At 39.8% G+C, this 21620-nt stretch overlaps 1 protein-coding gene across 6 annotated transcripts in view; it reads left to right on the top strand.

Moving 5' to 3' along the window:
* The window catches only part of pbx4 (pre-B-cell leukemia transcription factor 4), a 28579-nt gene that overhangs the window by 1910 nt on the left and 5049 nt on the right, over positions 1–21620 (top strand). For 2 of the 6 annotated variants that reach the window (XM_075453234.1, XM_075453235.1), the window contains exons 3-10: positions 676–789; positions 2273–2346; positions 16338–16582; positions 17329–17519; positions 17673–17808; positions 18031–18187; positions 19571–19674; positions 21364–21450. In XM_075453234.1, coding sequence (XP_075309349.1) covers positions 676–789; positions 2273–2346; positions 16338–16582; positions 17329–17519; positions 17673–17808; positions 18031–18187; positions 19571–19674; positions 21364–21450 — 1108 coding nt within the window. The remainder of the gene's footprint in view (positions 1–675; positions 790–2272; positions 2347–16337; positions 16583–17328; positions 17520–17672; positions 17809–18030; positions 18188–19570; positions 19675–21363; positions 21451–21620) is intronic. The other 4 variants (XM_075453236.1, XM_075453237.1, XM_075453238.1 and 1 more) reach the window with 4 other exon arrangements.

Below are 21620 nucleotides of genomic sequence, written 5' to 3'. Positions count from 1 at the left end.
TTTTCATTGTGTGCTGGGTGCAATCAATTCTCCTATAATGTGTACGCGAGTGCAGCTGTCCGCAAATCGAGTTTCTATTAATGAGATGGTGGTGAGGGGGAAGGATGATGGTATACTGGCAGCCTATGAACATTGGAATATTACCTTTTCTTCAGTACAAGTCTGAAGACTTAATCAGGCCTCATTTCATGGTGCAATTATTTTTGCCTGAGAATATGTCTTCTTAATGTTCATTATTTATTTTTTTCCTCCTATAACTTGTGATTTCTGCTGACATTTTACAAGGGTTGAACTGCGATGAACCGATTGATATAAATTAGATTTATTCGGAATTAAAAGGCCAATTATAGTGTAGATGTTAGCAGTGACAGAGGTAACGTTGTCGTATGTTTATATGGAGATATATTCCCACTTAAATGATATCAAACTCAAATTTAACAGTCTTTGTCATCATTCTTAACTGTAACCATGTTTGACATCCATGCATCAGTCCTTCGTTTGCCATAACAATCTACAAATTAATGTGTGAGGTGGCTAGCACTGTAGCATGATGAAGTCCCTGTTATGCAGGGTGGCAGTGTGTTGGGATGGGGAGTGGTCAGGGCAGCACAAGAACTTGGTGTTGCAGAGTACACCATCCGCCCTCATCCTCTCACCCTGTCGCCATATGTTCAGATGCTGGCCAGAGGATTCGCCGGCGCATTGGGGTGGATCAGACGACCCCACAGAGGGAGGGAGAGCAGGGGGGGGCATGGCAGGGGGTGGCCTGCCACTCAACTTCCAGCACAGGTCAGTACAGGACCGCATGCGCTCCCCCTTCTCCCCCTCCTGCTCATAACCTCCATGCTGAAGGCAGCCCTCCCCCCAACTCAAATCCAGCAGTGACAGAATTGGTGGATAAAATTCACATTTAGTGCTAGACACTTAATTCGAACTGCCTCGATACTTTAACAGAGAGGCGTTGTTTTGGGCCGTGTACTGGTGGTCCTTTTTTTTTTTTTTTTGCTGGTCCCCTCATTAATATTGCAGTGGACATTCACAACTGGAATTTGTGTTGAGGTCTGGTGTGGCCAAATCATCTTCATCTGTGGTTGTTTTGAGTTTGCTCTCGATCATACTTTTTATGTATGTTTAAAAAACCTTTATTTTAGGAGGACTTTAGGCTTGTTTTGTTCGTTTGATTTTTCTAATTCATGCTCACAAGAAACAAAGGCCTTATGTTCATTTTTTTTTCACCTTAACTTTCTGTTGCACTCTTCTGTTATTGCTGTTGTTTTTTCATCTAAAAACAGAACCTTGGGTAATTATTAAAATTCTTTTTTTTCTTAATTAATTGGACTTTTGATTTGAAATACAATGTAATTGAACATTACAACAGCACCATAAACCAAAAAGTTGAAAAAACAGAGTTAACAATGCCTCTGTGACCATAAACAATAGTGTAATATGAGTTACGGGGAGGGGGGGGTATGTGTTGCATGTTTAATGACATACATTTTTTGTTATATATGGCTTTTACATATTGTTTAATGTGAATAAAATGTACATTCTTGCAATGCTATGTCTGCTCAACTACTTACACACTCTTGAGCATTGATGTGAATAGTGTAATTGATGAACATCATACAATATAATATTAGAGGCAAGAGTTGGATCAGGGCTTTCCCTTAACATTCAACTCGTACATTTTTAATCTTTTAAGTAGCTGAATGGGTGTGTGTTGGTGCATGGAAATGTTCGGAAAGAAACCTTGCTGAGGTCTTCAGATCTAATTCCGGTGAGGTTAAAAAGTTTTGCTTTTTCTCCTTTGATTGCTGTTGGGGTGTTTGGATATGATTAAATTGAAATTGTACCCAAATCCAAACGTTTTCTCTCAAGTCACCATCTACTTTCAATGAATTTCTAAGAGGTAGAAATGAAATATAGTGTAATAACTATGAAATCGGGTGCTCAGAAATGATGACCTTGAGGTTTGGCATCGTCACCTGTCCCACAGTGCAAAGCATTCAAATGACTTCATTACTCTTGCTAGTTCAGATTGATACATAAGAGATGATTCTGCACTGACAGAGGTATCCGGTCATTTGAAATACCTTACAAAATGATGGTTCTATTCTTTTTTGTTGCACTACACTCTGTAGATACTATAGCTGTAATACACACAGCCTACTACCATTGTTTTTTTTTCCTAGGGTGAGGAAATAAAACAGAGGTCTTTTCATCATCATCTTCCTTGCTCTCTCCCTCTCTCATCCCCTTTTCTCTCTTACAGGAAGCATGCCCTGAACTGTCACAGAATGAAACCAGCCCTCTTCAGTGTTCTCTGTGAGATCAAAGAGAAGACGGGTGAGTTTTCTACTTCGCTCTGACTGTGTGACTGAGTGCTCCAGTGTTCTCAGGTCGTAATGTAGTGTTGAGATGTTGTGTCTTTGCTTCAGGTTCCCTAACACTTAGCTGCTTTTTAATCTCGTCTCAGAAAAGTATATTGATTCTTCTGCATGTGTATGCTTTCATTCAAGATGATTCTAAATGTGCACCTGTTTGTTGCTTTGATCTAGTATTTACAGATATTCTACCTATTTTTGGCTACTGTCCAGGCTTCACACTGACCAGCTGAAACTAATCTTAGTGGATCAGTGCCTTTGAAACTGGAGTCGAACAGCAGAACTTACAAACAACTCCTAAGTTCACCCGCTATTACATCACAATGCAGTTTGGTTTCCATTTTGAGATGCAGCACCTGAATGCAAAAATGTGCTGCTTGGTAGAAATTTTTGCATTTTTGTCATCTCTATTCTCAAGTGATGAACAGTACTTTGACAAAATGTATGAACCAGCAAGCTTTTGCAAATGGGTGACTATCAGCAGTATTTGTTTTATTAAGGCAGGGGGGAGGGGTACGTATTGCAGCACTACTACAAACTATTCTAACTAAATTATCAGAATAAAAATGTAACATGGTGCAGACAGAAAGTGTGCACAGTCAGTTTACAGCAGGTAGACATGACAAACTCCACAGGCTTTATTGCTTTACAGCTAAACTGTAAAGCTACTTCAGGACAAATTGATTTAATTTTCTCAACTGTTTATAAAACAGCCATGCCACACAAGGTAATTGTGTATTGCATGCTGACATTGTTATGCATGTCTGTGCTGTTGCCTCATCCAGACACAAATCATAACATTTAATACTGAATTGTAGCACAGACAATCTCTTCTGAATAATGACCTTTCTAGATATCTATATTCCCTTTTAGATGCTCACTCTCATCTTGTTGCTGTTTGAGTCGACTATCAGACTGATTTTAGTGTTGAGGCCAGGGAAGGATGGCAGATTGATGGTTATGGTAGGGTAAATGGGGGGTGGTTTTTGAATCCTTTCCCTCTGTCAACTTCCTCGTCTTCTTGTGTTTTACGTCCTTTTCTCTCACTGTCCTTGTGCATCTTTTAACAGTATGCCTCTGTTGTTCAAATACAATTTGAAAATGCAGCACTGCTGCCTGTTGTGGCCCTCTGTCAATAATGTATTATTGCTCTCCAGTGATTGGAGAAAAGTAAAGGCAAGGCTTGAGTGAGTGGGGCAGGGTACACTGTTTCCCAGGCAACCAGTGGTCTTATTTACCCTAATGCCATTCACTTTGATTTTCACATTTAGTCTCCCAGCGAACTAGAGAGAGGATCTGTGAGTACTTGTACAGTAAGCTCAGCAGAAATGCGAGTTAAGAATAGGGGCTAGGTTAATGGTGAATTTATACTTGAGGTGGCTATGCCAGCTTTGAGATATAGAGGTCTTTGACTCTGCCTGTACTCTGCTGGCCATATGCCAGGTAGTGCCCTAACTGCACATTGTACCTGCTTTGGTATTTCACTGCCACTCAGACCCCCTGTAGGCCCCATTGTCTGCCTCTGGAATGTGAAATGACTTCTCCTCATTGCAGCTTGTGGAAGACCGAGTCACTAGTCCTTCAGTATCTCCAGAGATTTTCTGCAGTATATTCTCACTAACAAATGTGCACTTGTGTTGGCATAACCACATACACAATATGTCTCCCTTGCACACATACACATACACCAAAACAAGATAAAAGCTAACTCAGTCTTGGGTCTACTCCTACTGCTTCGGTCTTGTCCTCTCCCCCTCCCTCTCTCTGCCTCGCTCCCATTCTTGAAAGAGAAGACTTGCTCTGAACTCGGGGCTTTGATATGGTAATGTAATGGTGGTGGTGGTGGAGGAGGAGGGGAGGTGGGGCATGGGGGAGGGGAGGTGAATTCCTTTGAGTGCTGCAGTTGGTTAGATTGTTTTCATTGTAAAGGAAATGTTCTGCACAAATGCCAGTACCACCACCACCCCCCTGTGCCACCACCCCAATACACCCCATTTTCTAACAGTGCCTGTTCTGTCCTGCGCTTACACATTAAACATGACCTCTATCAGCATGAAATTTGATTCCTGTCCATACTTTGAGGATACACTTTTAAAAAAGTACTTGAAGAAAGACTAGAAATGATCAAAGTTGAGAGCCCATGGCTTTGCTTCAACTCTCTTCTGTTCTCCCTCGCTCTCGTGGGTATTTGTTGTAAAAATAGCTCTTGGTGCAATGGGACAGCTTATGCCAAAATCTCTCACAAGCCTCTGCAGTTCATTCTCACAACTTTTTCATTTACTTTGGGCATGTTCATTCTTACTTTCACTGTCTTTGCTTTTCACATGCTAGCAATAAATCTGTATATGTATGTATGTACTCACTCTCTTCTGCCACCCTCAACAAGCCTGAACATTCCCATTTTTTTTTTTTGGAAATGTTGTGTAAAAATAGTTTTCTTAGCATTATTTTCGAACATTATTATTATTTTTTAATTCTCTACCTTGTCTATTTGAGAATACCCCAGTACACCACTCATCTTGATAAGCTGTCTGATAAACAGCTATTGGATAATGCCTCAAGTTGGCTTAGGGCCTGGTTACACGGAAACGTTTTTCACTATAACCGATATTTTTGCTTATCGTTTGGCGGCGTTCTGGGTACCCCAAAATGATATTTTTGGAGAATGAGTTCCAGAGTGGGAAGATCTAGGAACGCCGCTGTTCGCGTTTTCATTGTTACAGCCAGAACGGATTCGTTTACATCTGCGTCACAGCCACATGACCAACGCCAGTGACGTATACACATACGTCAGTGACCAGAACAAAAAGCGGCTTCCATTCAAAATCCGGAAGAAGAAGACAACACAACAAGGACAGACAGCGATCATCATGGACCCCACAACATTGATAGTAGCACTGCTGCAGACACTGCTAACTAGGAGTAGGGGCGTACACGCATGCGCATTGCTTCTTCTATTGTTCTGGTGTAACCGGTGGGGGTGGCTTACAGCGCTCATAGAGGTGTGGCGTGTGTACTGCATCGTTTTCAGCAAGCGTGGCGTTGCCATGAGGACTGATATTTTTACAGAAGCTTTCCTGTGTGGTCGCAATAATTTTCGTACTCGGTTTAAAAAAAAAACCTCGTTTCATTTTCGTGTAGCTGTAGCCTTAGTAGAAGCACTGGAAAACTGACCAACATTGTAATCATCTGAAACAGAAACGACTAGCTTTAAATTGACACTAACATATATATAACAACATGCATTATATACATTTAACTTTCATAGTAGTTGAAATACCTAAATCCAAATATAATCAGTTACAATTTTGGTTAAAAATGTAAAATTCACCTTTTTTTTTTTTTTTTTCATTGTTATTATCCTCTTCATACAATGAATTGAAGCTTGTGGCTGGTTGACAGTCCATCATAACATCCTGTAGATGTTTTGACAAGATGTTTGAATGTTTGGGAATAAGTGACCTCAGTGAACTCGCACTCAGGTTTATGAGTTTGTCACTGCTATTTCAGCTTACCCTTTGCCGAAAACTTTATTCTGTTATAGCTATGATTCAGTGAAAACAAAGGGGGAGATTTAATTATAAGTTTTAACATTAAATTAAAAAAAGTAAAGATTAAATCTTTATCAATTATTGGTAAATGAGGCCTATTCACAGAAAGGATGTGTTAATTGTCTTGGAAATTGGAAAAACAGTTGAATTGGTTCAACTGTAACCTGTAATTTGCAGCTACACACTCACAACAGCGTTGTTACATAGCTTTGGGAAGTAAAGTGTACCTTGATGGACCTTGTTTTCTTTAAACCTCAGAGCTTTCACACATCCTTTTCAGATAGTAATTGTATAATGTATCCACTGCAATATCATTTCATGTGACAGAACATGTGACTATACTTAGTGATATCCAGTTGAGTGACAAAAAGACTTCAATGACAACGGACTGTTTGACAGGCTTGAAGACGCTTCCAAAATGGGGAAAAGCTCTTGTGCAATTGTTGGTACAGATTCAGAAAGAAGTCTTAAGCCTGGTTTATAGTCGGTAACGCAAGACGAAACGCAAGCCCTTGCGCGGTTGCAAGCCCCCCCTTGTGTGCTTGCGTGTGTCACCTCAATTTTCTAAACTTCACGCAAGACGCAAGACGCGAGCAGAGCTATAGAGTAGCCACTCTGGACGTGAGCACAAGCCACTATCTACATCGCATCCGGCGGCGTGTTCATCTTCCGGTTTCATCCCCTAATAAAAGACCGCTGTTTTCAAACGCCAAGGTAGAAAGTGAAGAAGAAGAAGAAGCATGAATCCCATAGACATAATATATTATGTCTATGATGAATCCACTCGAAGAGAGACTTGCCGAAGAGGTCCTGGCGGTGAATTTCCTTTAATCGTAGTAGGCTTGTCATTGAAAAAACCCGCTACTCCACCTACTGTCCTAACGGTGAATCGCCACGCAGCACACGCAAGCGCCGGCAAAGCTAAATGAAGCATAAACGTCTCGAGCCATTAACACAAGCGTAAAGACGCAAGCGCAAGGGCAGTTAAAAGAAGTATAACTCAGCCTTTAGTTAGCCCTTTACAAACTTCTAAAAAGCAAAGAGCATATGTTAGATGTCTGGTAGACATTACAGTTTTACAGCCACATGAATGGGTGTGCTCTGAACTGAATTGTACAGAAATTAACTTGGTATTAAAAGTTTACTTCACATATGTAGGATTAGATTTGTTGTTGTCCAAACTGCCTCTTTAATACTGATCCCCTGGTTCATAAGACGTGTGTTTCCCAAAGTTATAAATCGGGTGGGAGTAAATTGCAGAAACGCTAATTAGAAACCATGATAAAGTGGCAAAAAGTGTGCCCTTGAACTGTGCCATGAGTCACGAAACTGCTCATGTATAACATGGGCTGCATAGTGGATTCTACGCTATCAGTTCATTCAAGCGTTTGAATAAGGTAAAAAACAAACTGTTTGTATGAACCTGTACAACCAGAATGTTGACTGGTCTTGGTCACCTTAATTTCACAATCAGGGCACTTGATTTCTAGCCGGGTGTTAATGTCAGTGGTCCGCAAATTTTTTATTGATAGTCCATCATCAAGATTTTGTTTGAAACCATGAACCTTTTAATTTGGAGTGATATTCACTTGTATTACCATTCCTATGACAAGTGGCAGCAGATATGTTGAATGTTTTTGCCAATCTGTTGGGTGTAGGTATGTCTATTGTTGCCTAAATGGAGCAGTGACGTAGGTGCATACCCTCTATTACATGTTAATTGAATTACGAGTTTGTAGTTGTGAAAAAAGACAAAGACACGCATTTGTCATGTATTTATTCACAGCTAGGATTAACATTTGGCTTTTTATAACCCTATAAGTAAAACTAACTTTAACCTTTAACTCAGATGTTATCTTTTTTTTTTAGAGGCAATGTGTGAAATTTGACAACAAAACTACAGAGCAGGGCTAAACAGTTGGTGACACTTAATTTGTGTGCGTGGGGGGAATACACTCAGGATCACATACATGTGTTTATAGACTTTGGCTGAGATCAGCACATGAAGTCTTGTGAATCACTTGCCTCATTAACGCAACTTATTTATTATTAGTTTTCAAGAGCCCAATTTGGAACGGAGGCATAAAACTTTATGAGTTGTTAAGAGCCTGTGGGAAGTATTTCATTATATTTCATCAGGGGGAAGCATACAATTCATTTTAAGCCCAAAGCATTGGTACGATATGAATTGTTTCTTGATGAAATTGTATCAGTACATTCTACATTCAAGTAAAACACCTGCACTTCCAGTTTTACTATTATTGGGGTATAGAATTTAAAGAGGTCATCCACTTTCGTAAAATAACCATCTCTCATTTAGTCAAATCCTTTGAATTTCTGTAACAGTTTGATATAAACACTTACTATACAGTGGTACCGGTTTGTCTTTGATTTTCATCATGAATAAGTGGTTTGCTGTGTTATGCCACTCTGCCCCCCCCCCACACACACACACCCCCACACACACACACACACACACACACACACTGCTCCTCTGCAGAAGAGGATGGATAAATAGAGAAATAGAAAAGTGTGTTGAGGGGGGTGCAGGAGTGATACAGAGAGATTGATGAGGCAGTAAGAGCAGGAGTAATTACTCGGTGTCCATTCCCCAAGCCAGATTGGCAGACGGCTAATATCACACAGACCCCTGGACCTGACAGACCCCCACCCACCCACCCAACCATACACACACACCCTGACTTAAAATGGGGAACCAAAGCACCCCAACCCTCAGTGTCAGCCTAATGGTGTGTGGGCCAACTGATTTTCCCCGTGTGCTGTTATTCCTGAAGGACCCGGGCCTCTGTATATTGTCAAGGGATGTTTCACCAAGGACAGCGATTTTTGCTGTGCAGTAATAGTACTTTGTGTAAAGTATTTTGTTACATGTGGCTGGATATTTGAAAACTTTGGTCAGTCTTTATGTTTGAATTTATTTATTTTTTTTGTTCCAATTAGTGGAACTTATGAGTATTGTTGTAAATTCCCTTTTTCTTTATTAAAAAAATGTATAAGACAAAAAAAAAAGATAAAATCAAACTAAAAGACATTTTATATTACTTTCTATGTTAAGGGTTCTTTTCTAACTTGCATTAGAGCCCATCTTCTGCACACTTGCAGTTTAGAGGTGAGTGATTTAGCTGTATATGTTGAATATTAACTACAAAGCAAACTACTATCTTTTATCTGCCCCTATCTTGTATGTCTAATTCTCAAACCTGCTTTTAGACCCTTTTCTTAAAGGAAGTTGGCATCTCCTTAATTAAAGATATGTAAATGAAGTCTCAGCTGGATTGCTCTAGTTTGGGGGCGGTGGGGTGGGAGAGTCTCTGAGCCTAGCTCTTAATCCTGACTAATTAAGGATTAATTACAATTGATGGGTGTCTTCCACCCCTTAGCAGTAATGTACAATGCTGTCCCAGGCAATATGTTTGTCTAAATCACACCATGTCATAAATGCAGGGGAGAAATGGAAACATCAGGGCTGGTAGAGGGAGGGGGATACTAGTAGCCCATATTATTATTAACTGTAAAAAAATTAAGATGGGATTTTCCTCATTAGTGCAAGTTTAGGGTTGATGTTGTAGCACTGTTGACTTATTTAGGTTAAGGCCATATTAGGAGTACTATCAATGTGTTTCAATATCGGTTTGTTGATATGTGTAATTTGCGTTCATGTGTTTATTAATGGACCCAGTATGGTCTTAATAAACCAAACCAGTGGTACATTTTTGTTCGGTCTGGCCATACATACTTTTGTCACATTTCTGTTTTTTAATTCCTCTCTTAGCTTGTACACTGGAGCTGTGCAGACTAAACATGTAGCCTCAGTTCACTCTGGTAACATCTGACTATGTCATAATGCTTGTTCACTTGTTATAAATGGGCACTGCTCTTCTGATCTATCGCTTAATTGCCACCTAATTTGCATAACAGTGCAAATTAACGACCTCTCAAATGAGCGTTCATTTTTCACAAAGTCTTTAGGAGCTCCTTAAGAGTCTGTGCTAATGAGCACAGGAGGCATCTGGCCTGATGAGAGTTGACTGGGGGAAGATCCTAGCAGTGCTGTAACAAGCCTCCTGCTTAGGTGCTCTTTGTCATCCTCCTGTGAAATTTAAAATTGTTTCTTAATTTCTCAGTGTGCAGTACTGATTTTTGCACAGGTACACAACAAGCTCAACATATTATTTTTTTGTTTTACTTATTTATATTTTGAATACTTATAAAGGACTTATGTTGCTTGGTCTCATAACATATCCTGACGTGTGATTGGTGCTAGGCAGCCTGTCAGTTTGCTTCACGCTGACTCACTCAGACTTTAATCAAATGACAGTTGAACATGAGCTGTGAGCAAGTAGCAGTTTTAAAGTCTATAACTCCTTTCAGACATGCACTGATGCCCATTGATCTGGTTACAACTAAACTTTTTTTGTGTTGCATTTGAATAGGCACTGTGGTGCTTTTCCATAACATTTTGTGATGGCAGTCTGACTTGGTTGAGCTTCATAACTGACATGTTTCACTTTCAACACAACATGCTGCAGTCATATCAGTGGGCTGGTTTGAAAAACAGCGATTGACTTATTTGGCAGTATATAGATTACAGCACTGTCCAAGCTTTATGCCTCTACAGTACCGGGTTGTTCTTTATCACAGTGTCTCTGCCAAGTGATTGATAGAAAGTTGTGCTTGAAAGCGTTTAAGCTGCAGCTGAAACTTCTGCTCCAACAATATATTACTTTCAACCACTCTTTTTCGCAGCCATTTTGTTTCACGTAATCTAGTGTGTTAACTTGATGTGAGTTTTTATTGAAAAATGACATTAATATGAGAAAATTGTAATTCTAGAAGGACTTATAGAGTTTATTAGAAGTGTCCTCACACAAAGTAAAAGACTATTTATTTTTGTGTTGATTACTGCTACGTTGTTACAGGAGCGCATTTACAACTGACTTTTCAGTTAGCTTAAACATTATTTTCAGCTGCCTTATCCACCAGTACTGTGTTTTACACAACTAGTGTACACTTGGTGCGCTAATGTAGGTTGTTATAGGGATATGACATGTTGTTCTGACAAAACTGTGACTGAGGACTTGAGGAATATACCTTAAGTGATTTATTGCCCAATATTGTGTGTATGGCAAATATCATGTACGCATCGTGGAGCTCTCTGTCACTTTCACAGTCATGTATGAACAAGAAACGAGAGACATTAACGAAACAGTGGCCTGTGTCTGAATGACTTGAATGCTGTTGTTTTAACGACTTGATGAAGCCATAAATGTTTCATGGTTCATGTTTGAATGGTTGTACACAATCCCAATGAGTCAAAGGTGGACTAAATGGCATTTAATTTTTCTCCAACATTAGATGACTTCACAAATATAAGAGCATAGTGAACTATAATGACAATTGATAAGTAAACATGGCTGATAAACCACTTCAGGTGATCAGCATCCCCACAGTTTGTCTGCAGCCGAGTGGTTAGTTTAGTCAGTTTTTGGTCATTTTAGTATATATGACACGCCGGGTTGACTTTTAGAGTTCATCATAATCGTATTAACTTACCTTAGTTTTTGTATTCTTTGAATTCATTTAATTTCAATGATTTTAATTTGATTCATGAAAGCACTTTTTAAGTAATTTACTAACTTTTCCATCGACATGATGCAGTGAAAAGACATAAATCTTGTTTTGGCTGACATTTGTGTATATATTGCAACAACACAATAGATATATATATATATATATATATATATATATATATATATGTATATGTGTGTATATATGTATATATATATATATATATATGTATATGTGTGTATATATATATGTATATATATATAAAGGCATTCAGAGTAAACACTGTGTATATACTCCCTTCCTGTTTGTGTTGTTATCATTGCTTAAGTGTCCAAGCCCCTCCTTTTAGTTAATTAAGGGCTGATTAATGATGTGCTGGACTGAAGTGTTGTGCTTGCCTAAGGTGTGAATTCTCCAACTCACACCTTAGTGAGACCACACAGTGTTTACTCTGAATGCCTTCCTCTCAGCTTGTTTGTTTGTGTCACAGTATGTGTGTGTGTGTGTGCGTGTGAGTGTGGGGTGGGGGGGGGTTGCAACAGGACTCTGGTGAACTACCCAAACAGATGCTGATTAGTGTGAGCTGCTTAAAGTAGGAATGGACATATGGATTGGGTTTATTAAGTTGACTGTACTCAACAAAAAAAAACCTTTTAAATGAATAGATGCACATTGTTGAAAAGCTTTATTTATTTATTTATTTTTAAATTAGGAATGTGATGCGTCTTTTCCCAATTTCTCAACCCTCTCAGGGAAATAATTCATTTTTAATGCTGTTTTTCATTTTTAGGACTATATTCCACAATCTGCCGTGGGCGATTTTTTTATTTATTTATTTATTATTATTTTTTATTGACCCAAACATTATTAACCAACCCATATTCTAAGGAAATGGCATGGTAGATCAAAATGCCACACAGATGAAAGTTGGCATTAATCAGTCGATGCACTATAAAGTTTATAATGAAACTGCTTTTGACTCAAACTGTCTCAGAAAACTGGATGTGATTTTAACACGCAGATTAAAAGTCAGATTTTCTTTTTTTTAAAATATAATTTAAGTATGACACCATGTCGCACTTAAAACCAGGTTTGTAAGTTTTCAACAGCTGTCTGAAGTCAGGCACAAGTCAAGACAAACTTTCTCTTTCTTATTGGGAATGGTGAAAATATGTATGGTAGGGTTGTGGAAGTAGTTTGGCCTTATTTTCCATCATGTATTAGTATTGCCCAGATGTTATTTCATCAGTTTCAGTCACAAAGTGCAGGTTTATCTGTCCTACTGCCAAAGCTGTGATTGAGATTTCTTTCTGCATTTTTGTAAGATTAATTTGCATATTCAGTAGCATATTTTCATTGTTGGTAATGAATAAAAAACAAACAAGTATTGTTTCTTTGGAATGAAATGGGAAAACTGATCTTCACAATCTTTTCTTTCCTTCTTGCTCTCTGGCACATCTGCATTCTGGATTCTGTGTATTTCCGTAGCCCCTCTCTCTGTCTCTGTCCCTTTCTTTCTCGCACACATATCTTCTCCTGTGACTTTTTTTTTTTCAATTCTCCTTGGTTCTCCTTCTACCCTCTCCCTCTCTTCTTACCTCCCCCCTCCCCTTTTTTTTTTCTTTTCCCTCTCCCGCTCCCTTGCTCTCTCCCAGTGAAAGGCTGAGAATACCCAAGGGAGCTGATGCAATTAAAATGCTAATCCTGTCTGTCTACAGAGAGAGGGAGAGGGGGGGCTGACAGCATGAGGGATTGCGGCTCACATGGAGAACTCGACTGAAATGGAGAACAGGGGGTGGGGTGGAGGGGGGGCACTGGGGGAGATGTGGGGAGGGGGGGTGCGCTGAAAGGGAGAAGGGGGAGGGGATATGTGTTGGGGGAGACGGAGTGAAAAAGGGGATGCTAGTGAGGGAAAAGACAGACGAGGATAAAGCTTGTGCTCTGAGCTGAGCAATGATATACTGACTGCGTTTAAGCCTTATCTATGCCTATGTGTGGAAGGTATTACAGTTAATGTACATCACTACACTATTGCTTGGGTTGTTCACCCCTTACCTGAGCCACTTCATATATTTTGTGTTATGTCTGCACACCACAACGTTTCCACGTTAGCTGTGCAGAAATGAGAATGATTATGTATGCAGTGAGAGCTCAGCTGGATACTCTGAATATTTCATAGTATGTGTTGCTCGCTTAGTTTCTCAATGCCACACCGCCCAGCTAGGTTTGTAACGTATGCATAATAGTGATTTCCAAAAGCTATAGATGGTTTGCTGTGGGCCTGAAACTGTCCTAACATTCCTGATAACCCAGTCCATCAGCAATGTTAGGGGGAAGTTGATCAAATGGAAACACTACTTAGATTGTGGAGCAAAGCAGTGACAGTTCTTTGAGCTGCTTTGGTTAAGAGCTTCTGTTATTGCCAAATTTTTGAGAATATTAAGGTTACTTTCTGAGTGGCTTGCTGTGTTCCTTTGATAGTAAAAGGATCCTTTTCTCTGCAGTATTTTAACTCATCTCTGCTGCTGCTATAGTATCACTAGGCCACTAGACTGTGCATGAGTGCAATTCTGGGTAATCACAGCTTAATTGGAGTAATTAGGGGAATGTAGGGGCATTAGGCTACAGCTGGGGGCCATAATGAGTCCCTGCAAAAGGGAGGGGGCCGAGGTGAGAAGCTTCAAGAGTCACAGTCGCCCTCTTCACAGTAGGTCAGTTGTACGTGTCTGTAAATGGACAATATAGATTAAAACGTAACTACATTAAAAGCAAAACCATCTGCAGCAGATGGTCCCACACTTCACTTTTCACTTAAAGCTAAAATGAACATCACAACGTGTACAATGTTTAGTGGCAACAAAACTGTAACTTTGGTTTTTAAGCAATTAAAAACCCAATGGTTATTTGGCAAAGAAGTTTAGCGACCGTTTTTGAATTTTTGAAAGGAGAGAAAGAGGAGTGAAAGAGATGGGCAAATCAGGGTCATTAGTTCAGGCGGCTGGGTCTGCTGCATTCCTGAGCCCTGAGATGGGGGAGCAGCAGAGCAGGAATGTGCCTTGGAGAGAGAAGAAACTTAAGCAGAGGGAAAGAAAAAGGCAAGAAGGAACAAGAAAAAAATGGAGAGGAAAGTTGGACTCTCTACTTTATGTGTATATATAGATGCATTTAAGGCCTGGTACAATGGTTGAACACACTCATTTATCAAATTAACTTAAACTAAAACTCTGTTAAACCGCAGTACAGCCCTACACATTTGTTAGTTCTGATTGCTTCACTTTTGCTTCACTTTTCATTCTTACTTACCTTAAAGAAACTTTACCAGCTGAGAGGCTCAATGTAATCTAACTCTTTGTAACACCAGAAAAAACGCACAACACTCATGCATCCATACACTTTGGTGATGAGCCTTGACAAACTAGTATCGACCATAATGAGGACAAGTGCCTAACGCCACCCAGTTTCCACAGGGATTAATCTTGTCATCCAGATTGTTAGCATCTGTCTCCTTCAGGATCATGAAGGGTTTCCTGCTGTAAAAATTGTCTTTTTCAATTTAGCATCCAGTTAAAAAAGATCAACACAAGTGTGAACATGGCAGGAAATTAATTTGTGACTCTGAATCAGTATTTTCATTCATATAGAAAATGTATTCCTCTTAGTATTGAACATAAACTTAAGCTGTTTAGATATGTCAGTCACTGGTTAACTGACATATCAATTACTATGATCCTGTTAATTAATTCAATAATTGTAGTTTTACTAAATGAAGTGGAAAAATGTTTGTCAGATCATTCAGACCCCCAGGTTACAACAGTCAAAAGACATTCACCTGACAGTGATGTAAAACAGAACCAGGGAGTCGAAATATTTCAAAAACGGCAAACACTAAATATTCACACAAATGTTCATGTTTTATCTATTCTGAAAATAGTTCAAATTTTCTGTCAACCATATGCTGCAAATTTGGATTTTCCCTAATGACCCTGAATATCACTTCATGATGGGTTTAGTGAAAATACATTTGACCCTTTTAACAACTTTAATTTCTACACTTTTCATTCCTCATGATTGTGATCGTGAAGCAACTCTCAATACTTTGGTCAAATAATCAATTGTGTTGCAGCCAAGTTTCTACTCTTTCTGACGTTAAATAATTGAGAAGCAAAAGGAGCAAAAGAAACCGAGCTCACTGCAGGCCCTAATAAGAAAAACAATGTCTGAAGCTTAAACTTTTCCGTAACAGAGTGGTGTCTGTAAGGGTGGGTGTGTATGTGAGTGCATGTGTGAACGAGAGAGAGATGAGAGCAAGGCTGCAGGCTGACAGAGGTCCTGGTATAATACAGTGGTGGAGAGCAGCGACTGATAACTATACTTATGGCCACTGGGTCTCATAGTGACAGCACATGCACTTCCATTACTGGTTCCATGCCTCATGCCCTTATCTCTGGCAGACTGCCACAGAGGGACCACACTGCCCTCTGCTGTTGATTTAAAGGAAGATCAGGCTCATTGAAAATTCAGTCAGGTGCTCAGAGCAATGACTCAGGGGACAAACTTGACTGGGTTTTGACAGGGCTGCACTTCTATGAATTTTAGTAGCATCTTCATTTACACCCTAGAAGCCACAATATTAGCACTCACCATTTCAAGTGTAGTTTTTTTAAAGAAGAAATTTCAATAGTAGGTTTTCTCAATCAGACAAATGTTTTCTTGTGTGAACAGACTAATCAAAAAATGTATTTATTTTTTTTCCCTAATCAGATAAATTTAAGATTCGCTTGTCTAACTGCTATGTGTTTTCTCTTCTGTGCAGTGCTGAGTATACGTGGTGTGCAGGAGGAAGACCCCCCAGATCCCCAGATCATGCGTTTGGACAACATGCTGCTAGCAGAGGGTGTTTCAGGACCAGAGAAAGGTGGAGGATCGGCTGCAGCGGCTGCAGCTGCAGCAGCAGCAGGGGGCTCGCCCACCGACAGCAGCATCGAACACTCTGACTACAGAGCCAAGCTTGCCCAGATCCGTCAGATATATCATTCTGAGCTGGAGAAATATGAGCAGGTTTGTGCTGAACTGACCTAAATGCTTTATCTTAGTTTTTGTTATTGAGCTCCATTGGTAATTATGTTTGGCTGAACAGCGTATGAGAGTAAAAACAACCTTTGAAGTGTTAAACTGCTTGTAAAGAATAGTGCCAAGGTTGTCGAGGTGTAATGTATAATATGTACGGTGCACAAAACGACTGATTAATGCATACCGTTTATATATTGTCTGAAATGACCGTTTAAAGATTAAAAAACCATGTCATTTCAATATTATCCAGTTAGTATTTAATCTTAAAAAAAAACCCATCTCTGGTTGATTAAAAAGATAAACCACAACAGAAAATAAATGTAATCAAATGCCCCAAAAAACCCTTCATGGTGCTTGATAGTTGGAATTTACCTGCCTTTGATAATAGGTGTAGTTTACAATTCATGTACCAGTAATTCAATTTGTCATTAATACATTTAGTTTGTAAGTAGTATTTACAAAGTTTGAGCTTGAAAAACTGACATTAAGTGTTAATTTTAGCCTTTTGATATTTATTAAGAGAATCATAGCTGTAAATGGTCTTTTATGACTTAAATGCAACACGCAAACCAAATTTCTTCTTTTAACCTTTGTTTTTCATATCACGATGAAGTTGTCTGATCAGCAGAGGAATCGGCCAGCTGAAGCGTCAACAAAACTGCACTGAACAGAACCTGTGCTTTGTCCCATCTCTTGACAACGCCATTTAAGCTCTTTATCTCTCTTTGCTCCAGGCCTGCAGTGAGTTCACCAACCATGTAATGAACCTTCTGAGAGAGCAGTCTCGCACACGGCCCATCTCTCCCAAGGAGATTGAGCGCATGGTGGCCATAATCCACCGCAAATTCAGCTCCATTCAAATGCAGCTCAAGCAGAGCACCTGTGAGGCCGTCATGATTTTGCGCTCACGCTTCCTTGATGCCAGGTCTGTCTGAGTGTGTCTGGCTTTGTATTTGTATTTAAGATGGTTGTTTTACTTTTTTCTTTTTGGGTAAAGTAATCTGGGAGCTTCGACTGTGTTTTGTCAGATATGTGCCTGCCAAACAAGTTGTTTATTACCTCTTCTCTATATGTGTAGACGTAAGAGGCGCAACTTCAACAAACAAGCTACAGAAGTGCTGAACGAGTATTTCTACTCCCACCTGTCTAACCCATACCCCAGTGAGGAAGCAAAGGAGGAACTGGCCAAAAAATGTGGGATCACTGTGTCTCAGGTGAACTGCTAACACAGACTTTATCCAGGACAGAATAAAGACATTGGATGATCATTAATGATAATAAATCTGCTACAAAAGTTTAGCAAAACTAAAGCTCTACTTTTTGTTTTCTCTCTCTCTCTCTTTTACATTTGAGTGAATGAAATATTGTCTTTCGCTGAGCTTAGAGGGGATATCAGCTAAAATATTTAAACAAAATCACTCCACTCTGTCCCGCAGGTCTCTAATTGGTTTGGCAACAAGAGAATACGCTACAAGAAGAACATCGGTAAGTTCCAGGAGGAAGCGAACCTGTACGCAGTTAAAACGGCGGTGGATGCTGCCAATGTGTCGGCACAGGCTAGCCAGGCTAACTCTCCAGCAACGCCCAACTCAGGTATTAGTCAACACAAGCTTTTCTCATGTGGTACTCTTGTAGAAAGGATGCTGGCAAGGAAAGAAGCCAGTTTTAGAATATCAGTGAACAAAGAAAATGTCATATTCAGAAAGAATTGGACAGTTAATATGCAGGATTGTCCTGTTTTTTTTTAATGAAGAGTACTTTGTTTTTGTACTATTTCTCCATTTCTTTCTGAAAGTCATTTTAATTTGAATTTTTTTTTTATTATTATTATTATTATTTTTTTTTTTTTGTGCAGCTCTTTGAAATCACTGCTTATTTGCTTTGTGAACTGTGAGTCCCCTTTGGTCTTTGACAATCAAGATTTGCTTTCATCCCATGCTACATTTTGCTTTTCCAACGCTTTTCTAACATTACATATTTTCAAAAGTACCGTCTTTCCATCTTTCATACCGTTTTACTTATTTATTTTGACCAATGATCTCCATTATTAATTCAGTTCCAGTTTAAATAGCTTCTGTGAGTTAACTAAAGCTTTGCTGGCACTTATGTGGTTTACTGTCTGACTTTTAAGTGTTATTATTCATTTGTCAGTTCCCCTTATAGCTTAGTAAACTCAGAATATATGTTGACCAACTGGGATGTTTAGGCTTTTTGGACACGCACCATTTCCCGTTTTCCCACCAATTTAAATGTATACTGTGCAAAGAGGCATAGTAATTGCAGATGGACATGTCTATAGGGTGAGCCAATGGGGGGAGCAGTAAAAAGTCTGCAAGCAATGAATCCAGGAGTAAGAAGGGGGAGGGGCAGCATTATTCACCAGAAATTCATTTCTGTACAGTTCAAATCTTGACAGTTTGGTATGTGTAATACAAGCCAAAATAGTGTTTAAGCTTTCTGCCATGAGTTTCTTAATATTGGAAAGGATTCAAATGCTGTTAAAGCAGACCATAACACAAGCAGTGAAACGTTCTGTCACTAACAGGTTTACTGAGCAGCAGTTTGTTTGAAGCATTCTTTAACCTTTTATACAGCCACAAAGTGAAAAGCCTCACATCCTCCACTACAGTTACCAGTTCCTCACCTGACCTCAATGATGACAAGCAGAACAATCTGCTCCTGGGAAGAGCAAACCAGCCAAGAACACCAGACTTACTTTTAGCAAAACTTTCACAACTGTAATAGGCGTCTGCAAACATTGCAGCTAATCAGACCTCGCAGAAGAGACCCATGGCTTTTAAATGACTTATTCAGAATCAGCTGGCTGACAACGGTGACCCGTATATTACGGTTGTTTATTAGATGAGGTTTTACCCTTCCTAGGCACTGTCCCTGACCAGTGGCTAACTTGTGACCGCGTTACCTTGAAGTGAGGTGGATTTTATATATTTATATACACACACATACTACCTGCAGGGTCACCGGGGTCATACAGCTTATCTCACACAGGTGACACCTACCTTGGCCTGCGTTCCCTCAACGGTGAGGGTCTCAACATCGCCCCCTCTCTACAGCCTCAGGTATGCAATGAGGACAGCTATAGAGTTGATAAAGTTGACCTCAGTGGTGTTAACCCCGTCATTAAGCATCCCTTAGACCCTCCTGTAGTCTAGCTCCTTTTGACCCCTCCTCAGATCCTGTCCTGACTGTACCTTCATTACCAACAACTCCTGCCCTGCACAGCACAAACTGACCATTTTTTGAGAGCCTTGAGAAGCATATGGCTTCAGTCATGTGGAACAAAACAACATGTGGTTTGTTTGTGACTACTTAAGTTTGTGCTCTCGCATATCTTTCGGTAGTTACATGCACACATTTTTCTTTTTTATATACCCTTTTCTGCTTGCACAGGGATCAGATCAGATCAAAACTTGTTTACAGGCTTTAGGGTTCTTCATCAAAACTGTTACACTGGTCAGCATACATTGGAATCATCCCACTCATCAGAGCTGGGGACTGAACTAGTAATCTCTGATTAATGGTCAGTTTCTTTGCCTTTAGGTTGTATTGCTCCTCCAGCATTAACCCAACATCCTGCCTTTGTTTGTCCTCGTTTTCCCAGACTTATCCAAACATCCTTTTTTACCACATGTCCACCCCTTTGTCTGTGTTGTCCATGAAGAAATTCTTCAGTGTTGTTCTTATATTATTGTTTGTTGATATTGATGCATTTGCCCTGTGCTGGATGAATCCACAGATTTATGCTGTGTATCTCACAGGACTGCCTTTGGCTTAATTTTCTGTCATTTATCCTATTCACAGCATTGAATTGATAGTTTGGGCACAAAGTTTAGATCTGTTTTTTCTTGAAACAGTCTGGTAGATTTGCAAAAAAATACTTATGCTTAAAGCCAAGTTCAGGCAACAAGATTTTAAACCAGATTTTCACATCACAGACAAATGGAGATTGCAGAAAAATGCCCCAGATCTGAAGCAAATCCTGGTTAGATCACCAATTGCTATGTTTGATCACCTCGAAGATTTAAGAGCTCTGCGGACTCGTCTGATGTTCTGGGGCAGTTGATGGGGGGAGGGATTCATGAGTGAGGAGCTACAACCAATGAGATGTGCTCAGGTGACGGGTTCAGGGCCACAACATGAACCTAAACCAGGAAAAGGAAACTTAACAAAGAAAAATGACAGCATGGTAAAAAAAACTACAGTCTACTCTGGAAATTAAGCAGAATTTGGTTAAATGTCAACTAGAGCACTCGTGTGCCTTTTGATGTTTCCAGCATATAGTATCATGACAGACTTCAGATAAAAAGGGAGAGGAGAATCTGTGGAAGGAAACTGCCAGTTTTTTTTTTCAACAAGGTGAGCAGAACAGATGGAGTCACTGAGCTGATCGTATCAAAGTGTAATGTTGATTACGAGAGCGGGACTTGTCTGTGCGAGTGCTTGACAAAGATCGGACAAGCTCAGCGTAAAGTCTGGCCCTCTACCACAGATTACTTGTATCGTGTGAACGCCACATGACTTTAAAACTCCCGATTGCAAGAGAAGCATGCTGCGTTTTGTGAACATCGATCTGGCACTGAAAATCTTGTACTCTGAGCTTGGCTTAATGCGGATTTCTTTTCATGCATTCTGTAGGGGGTTTGTTGATGCAGTCAGCCTTTCATTGTCCAGTTAATACAGATGCATGAACATTTGATAACTTGTTCAGATGTGCTAAATTTGCGATGAAATGTCTTTGTCTGTGATAGGTGGATACCCTGCACCGTGCTACACACCTGACGGGCGGCTATGAGGAGTTGTCAGGTAGTGGCCTCTTCACCCCTCATCGCCTGGATGTGAGTATCAATTTGAAGCCCCTGTGGTGTTGTAGTTGTTCCTATTGCTGGAATCTGGCATTTTAAGGAGTTTGTGGTGTTTGTGGAATCTTTCTCAAACAGAGTAAGGAAAATAATTGACTTAAGGCTTCTAAAAAATCCCATCATTTCATTCATTCAGTCAGCTCTGG

The sequence above is a fragment of the Odontesthes bonariensis genome, chromosome 21, assembly GCF_027942865.1.
Source record: "Odontesthes bonariensis isolate fOdoBon6 chromosome 21, fOdoBon6.hap1, whole genome shotgun sequence".
NCBI classification, from domain to species: Eukaryota; Metazoa; Chordata; class Actinopteri; order Atheriniformes; family Atherinopsidae; genus Odontesthes; species Odontesthes bonariensis.
This window is presented reverse-complemented; position numbering and strand designations above follow the sequence as displayed.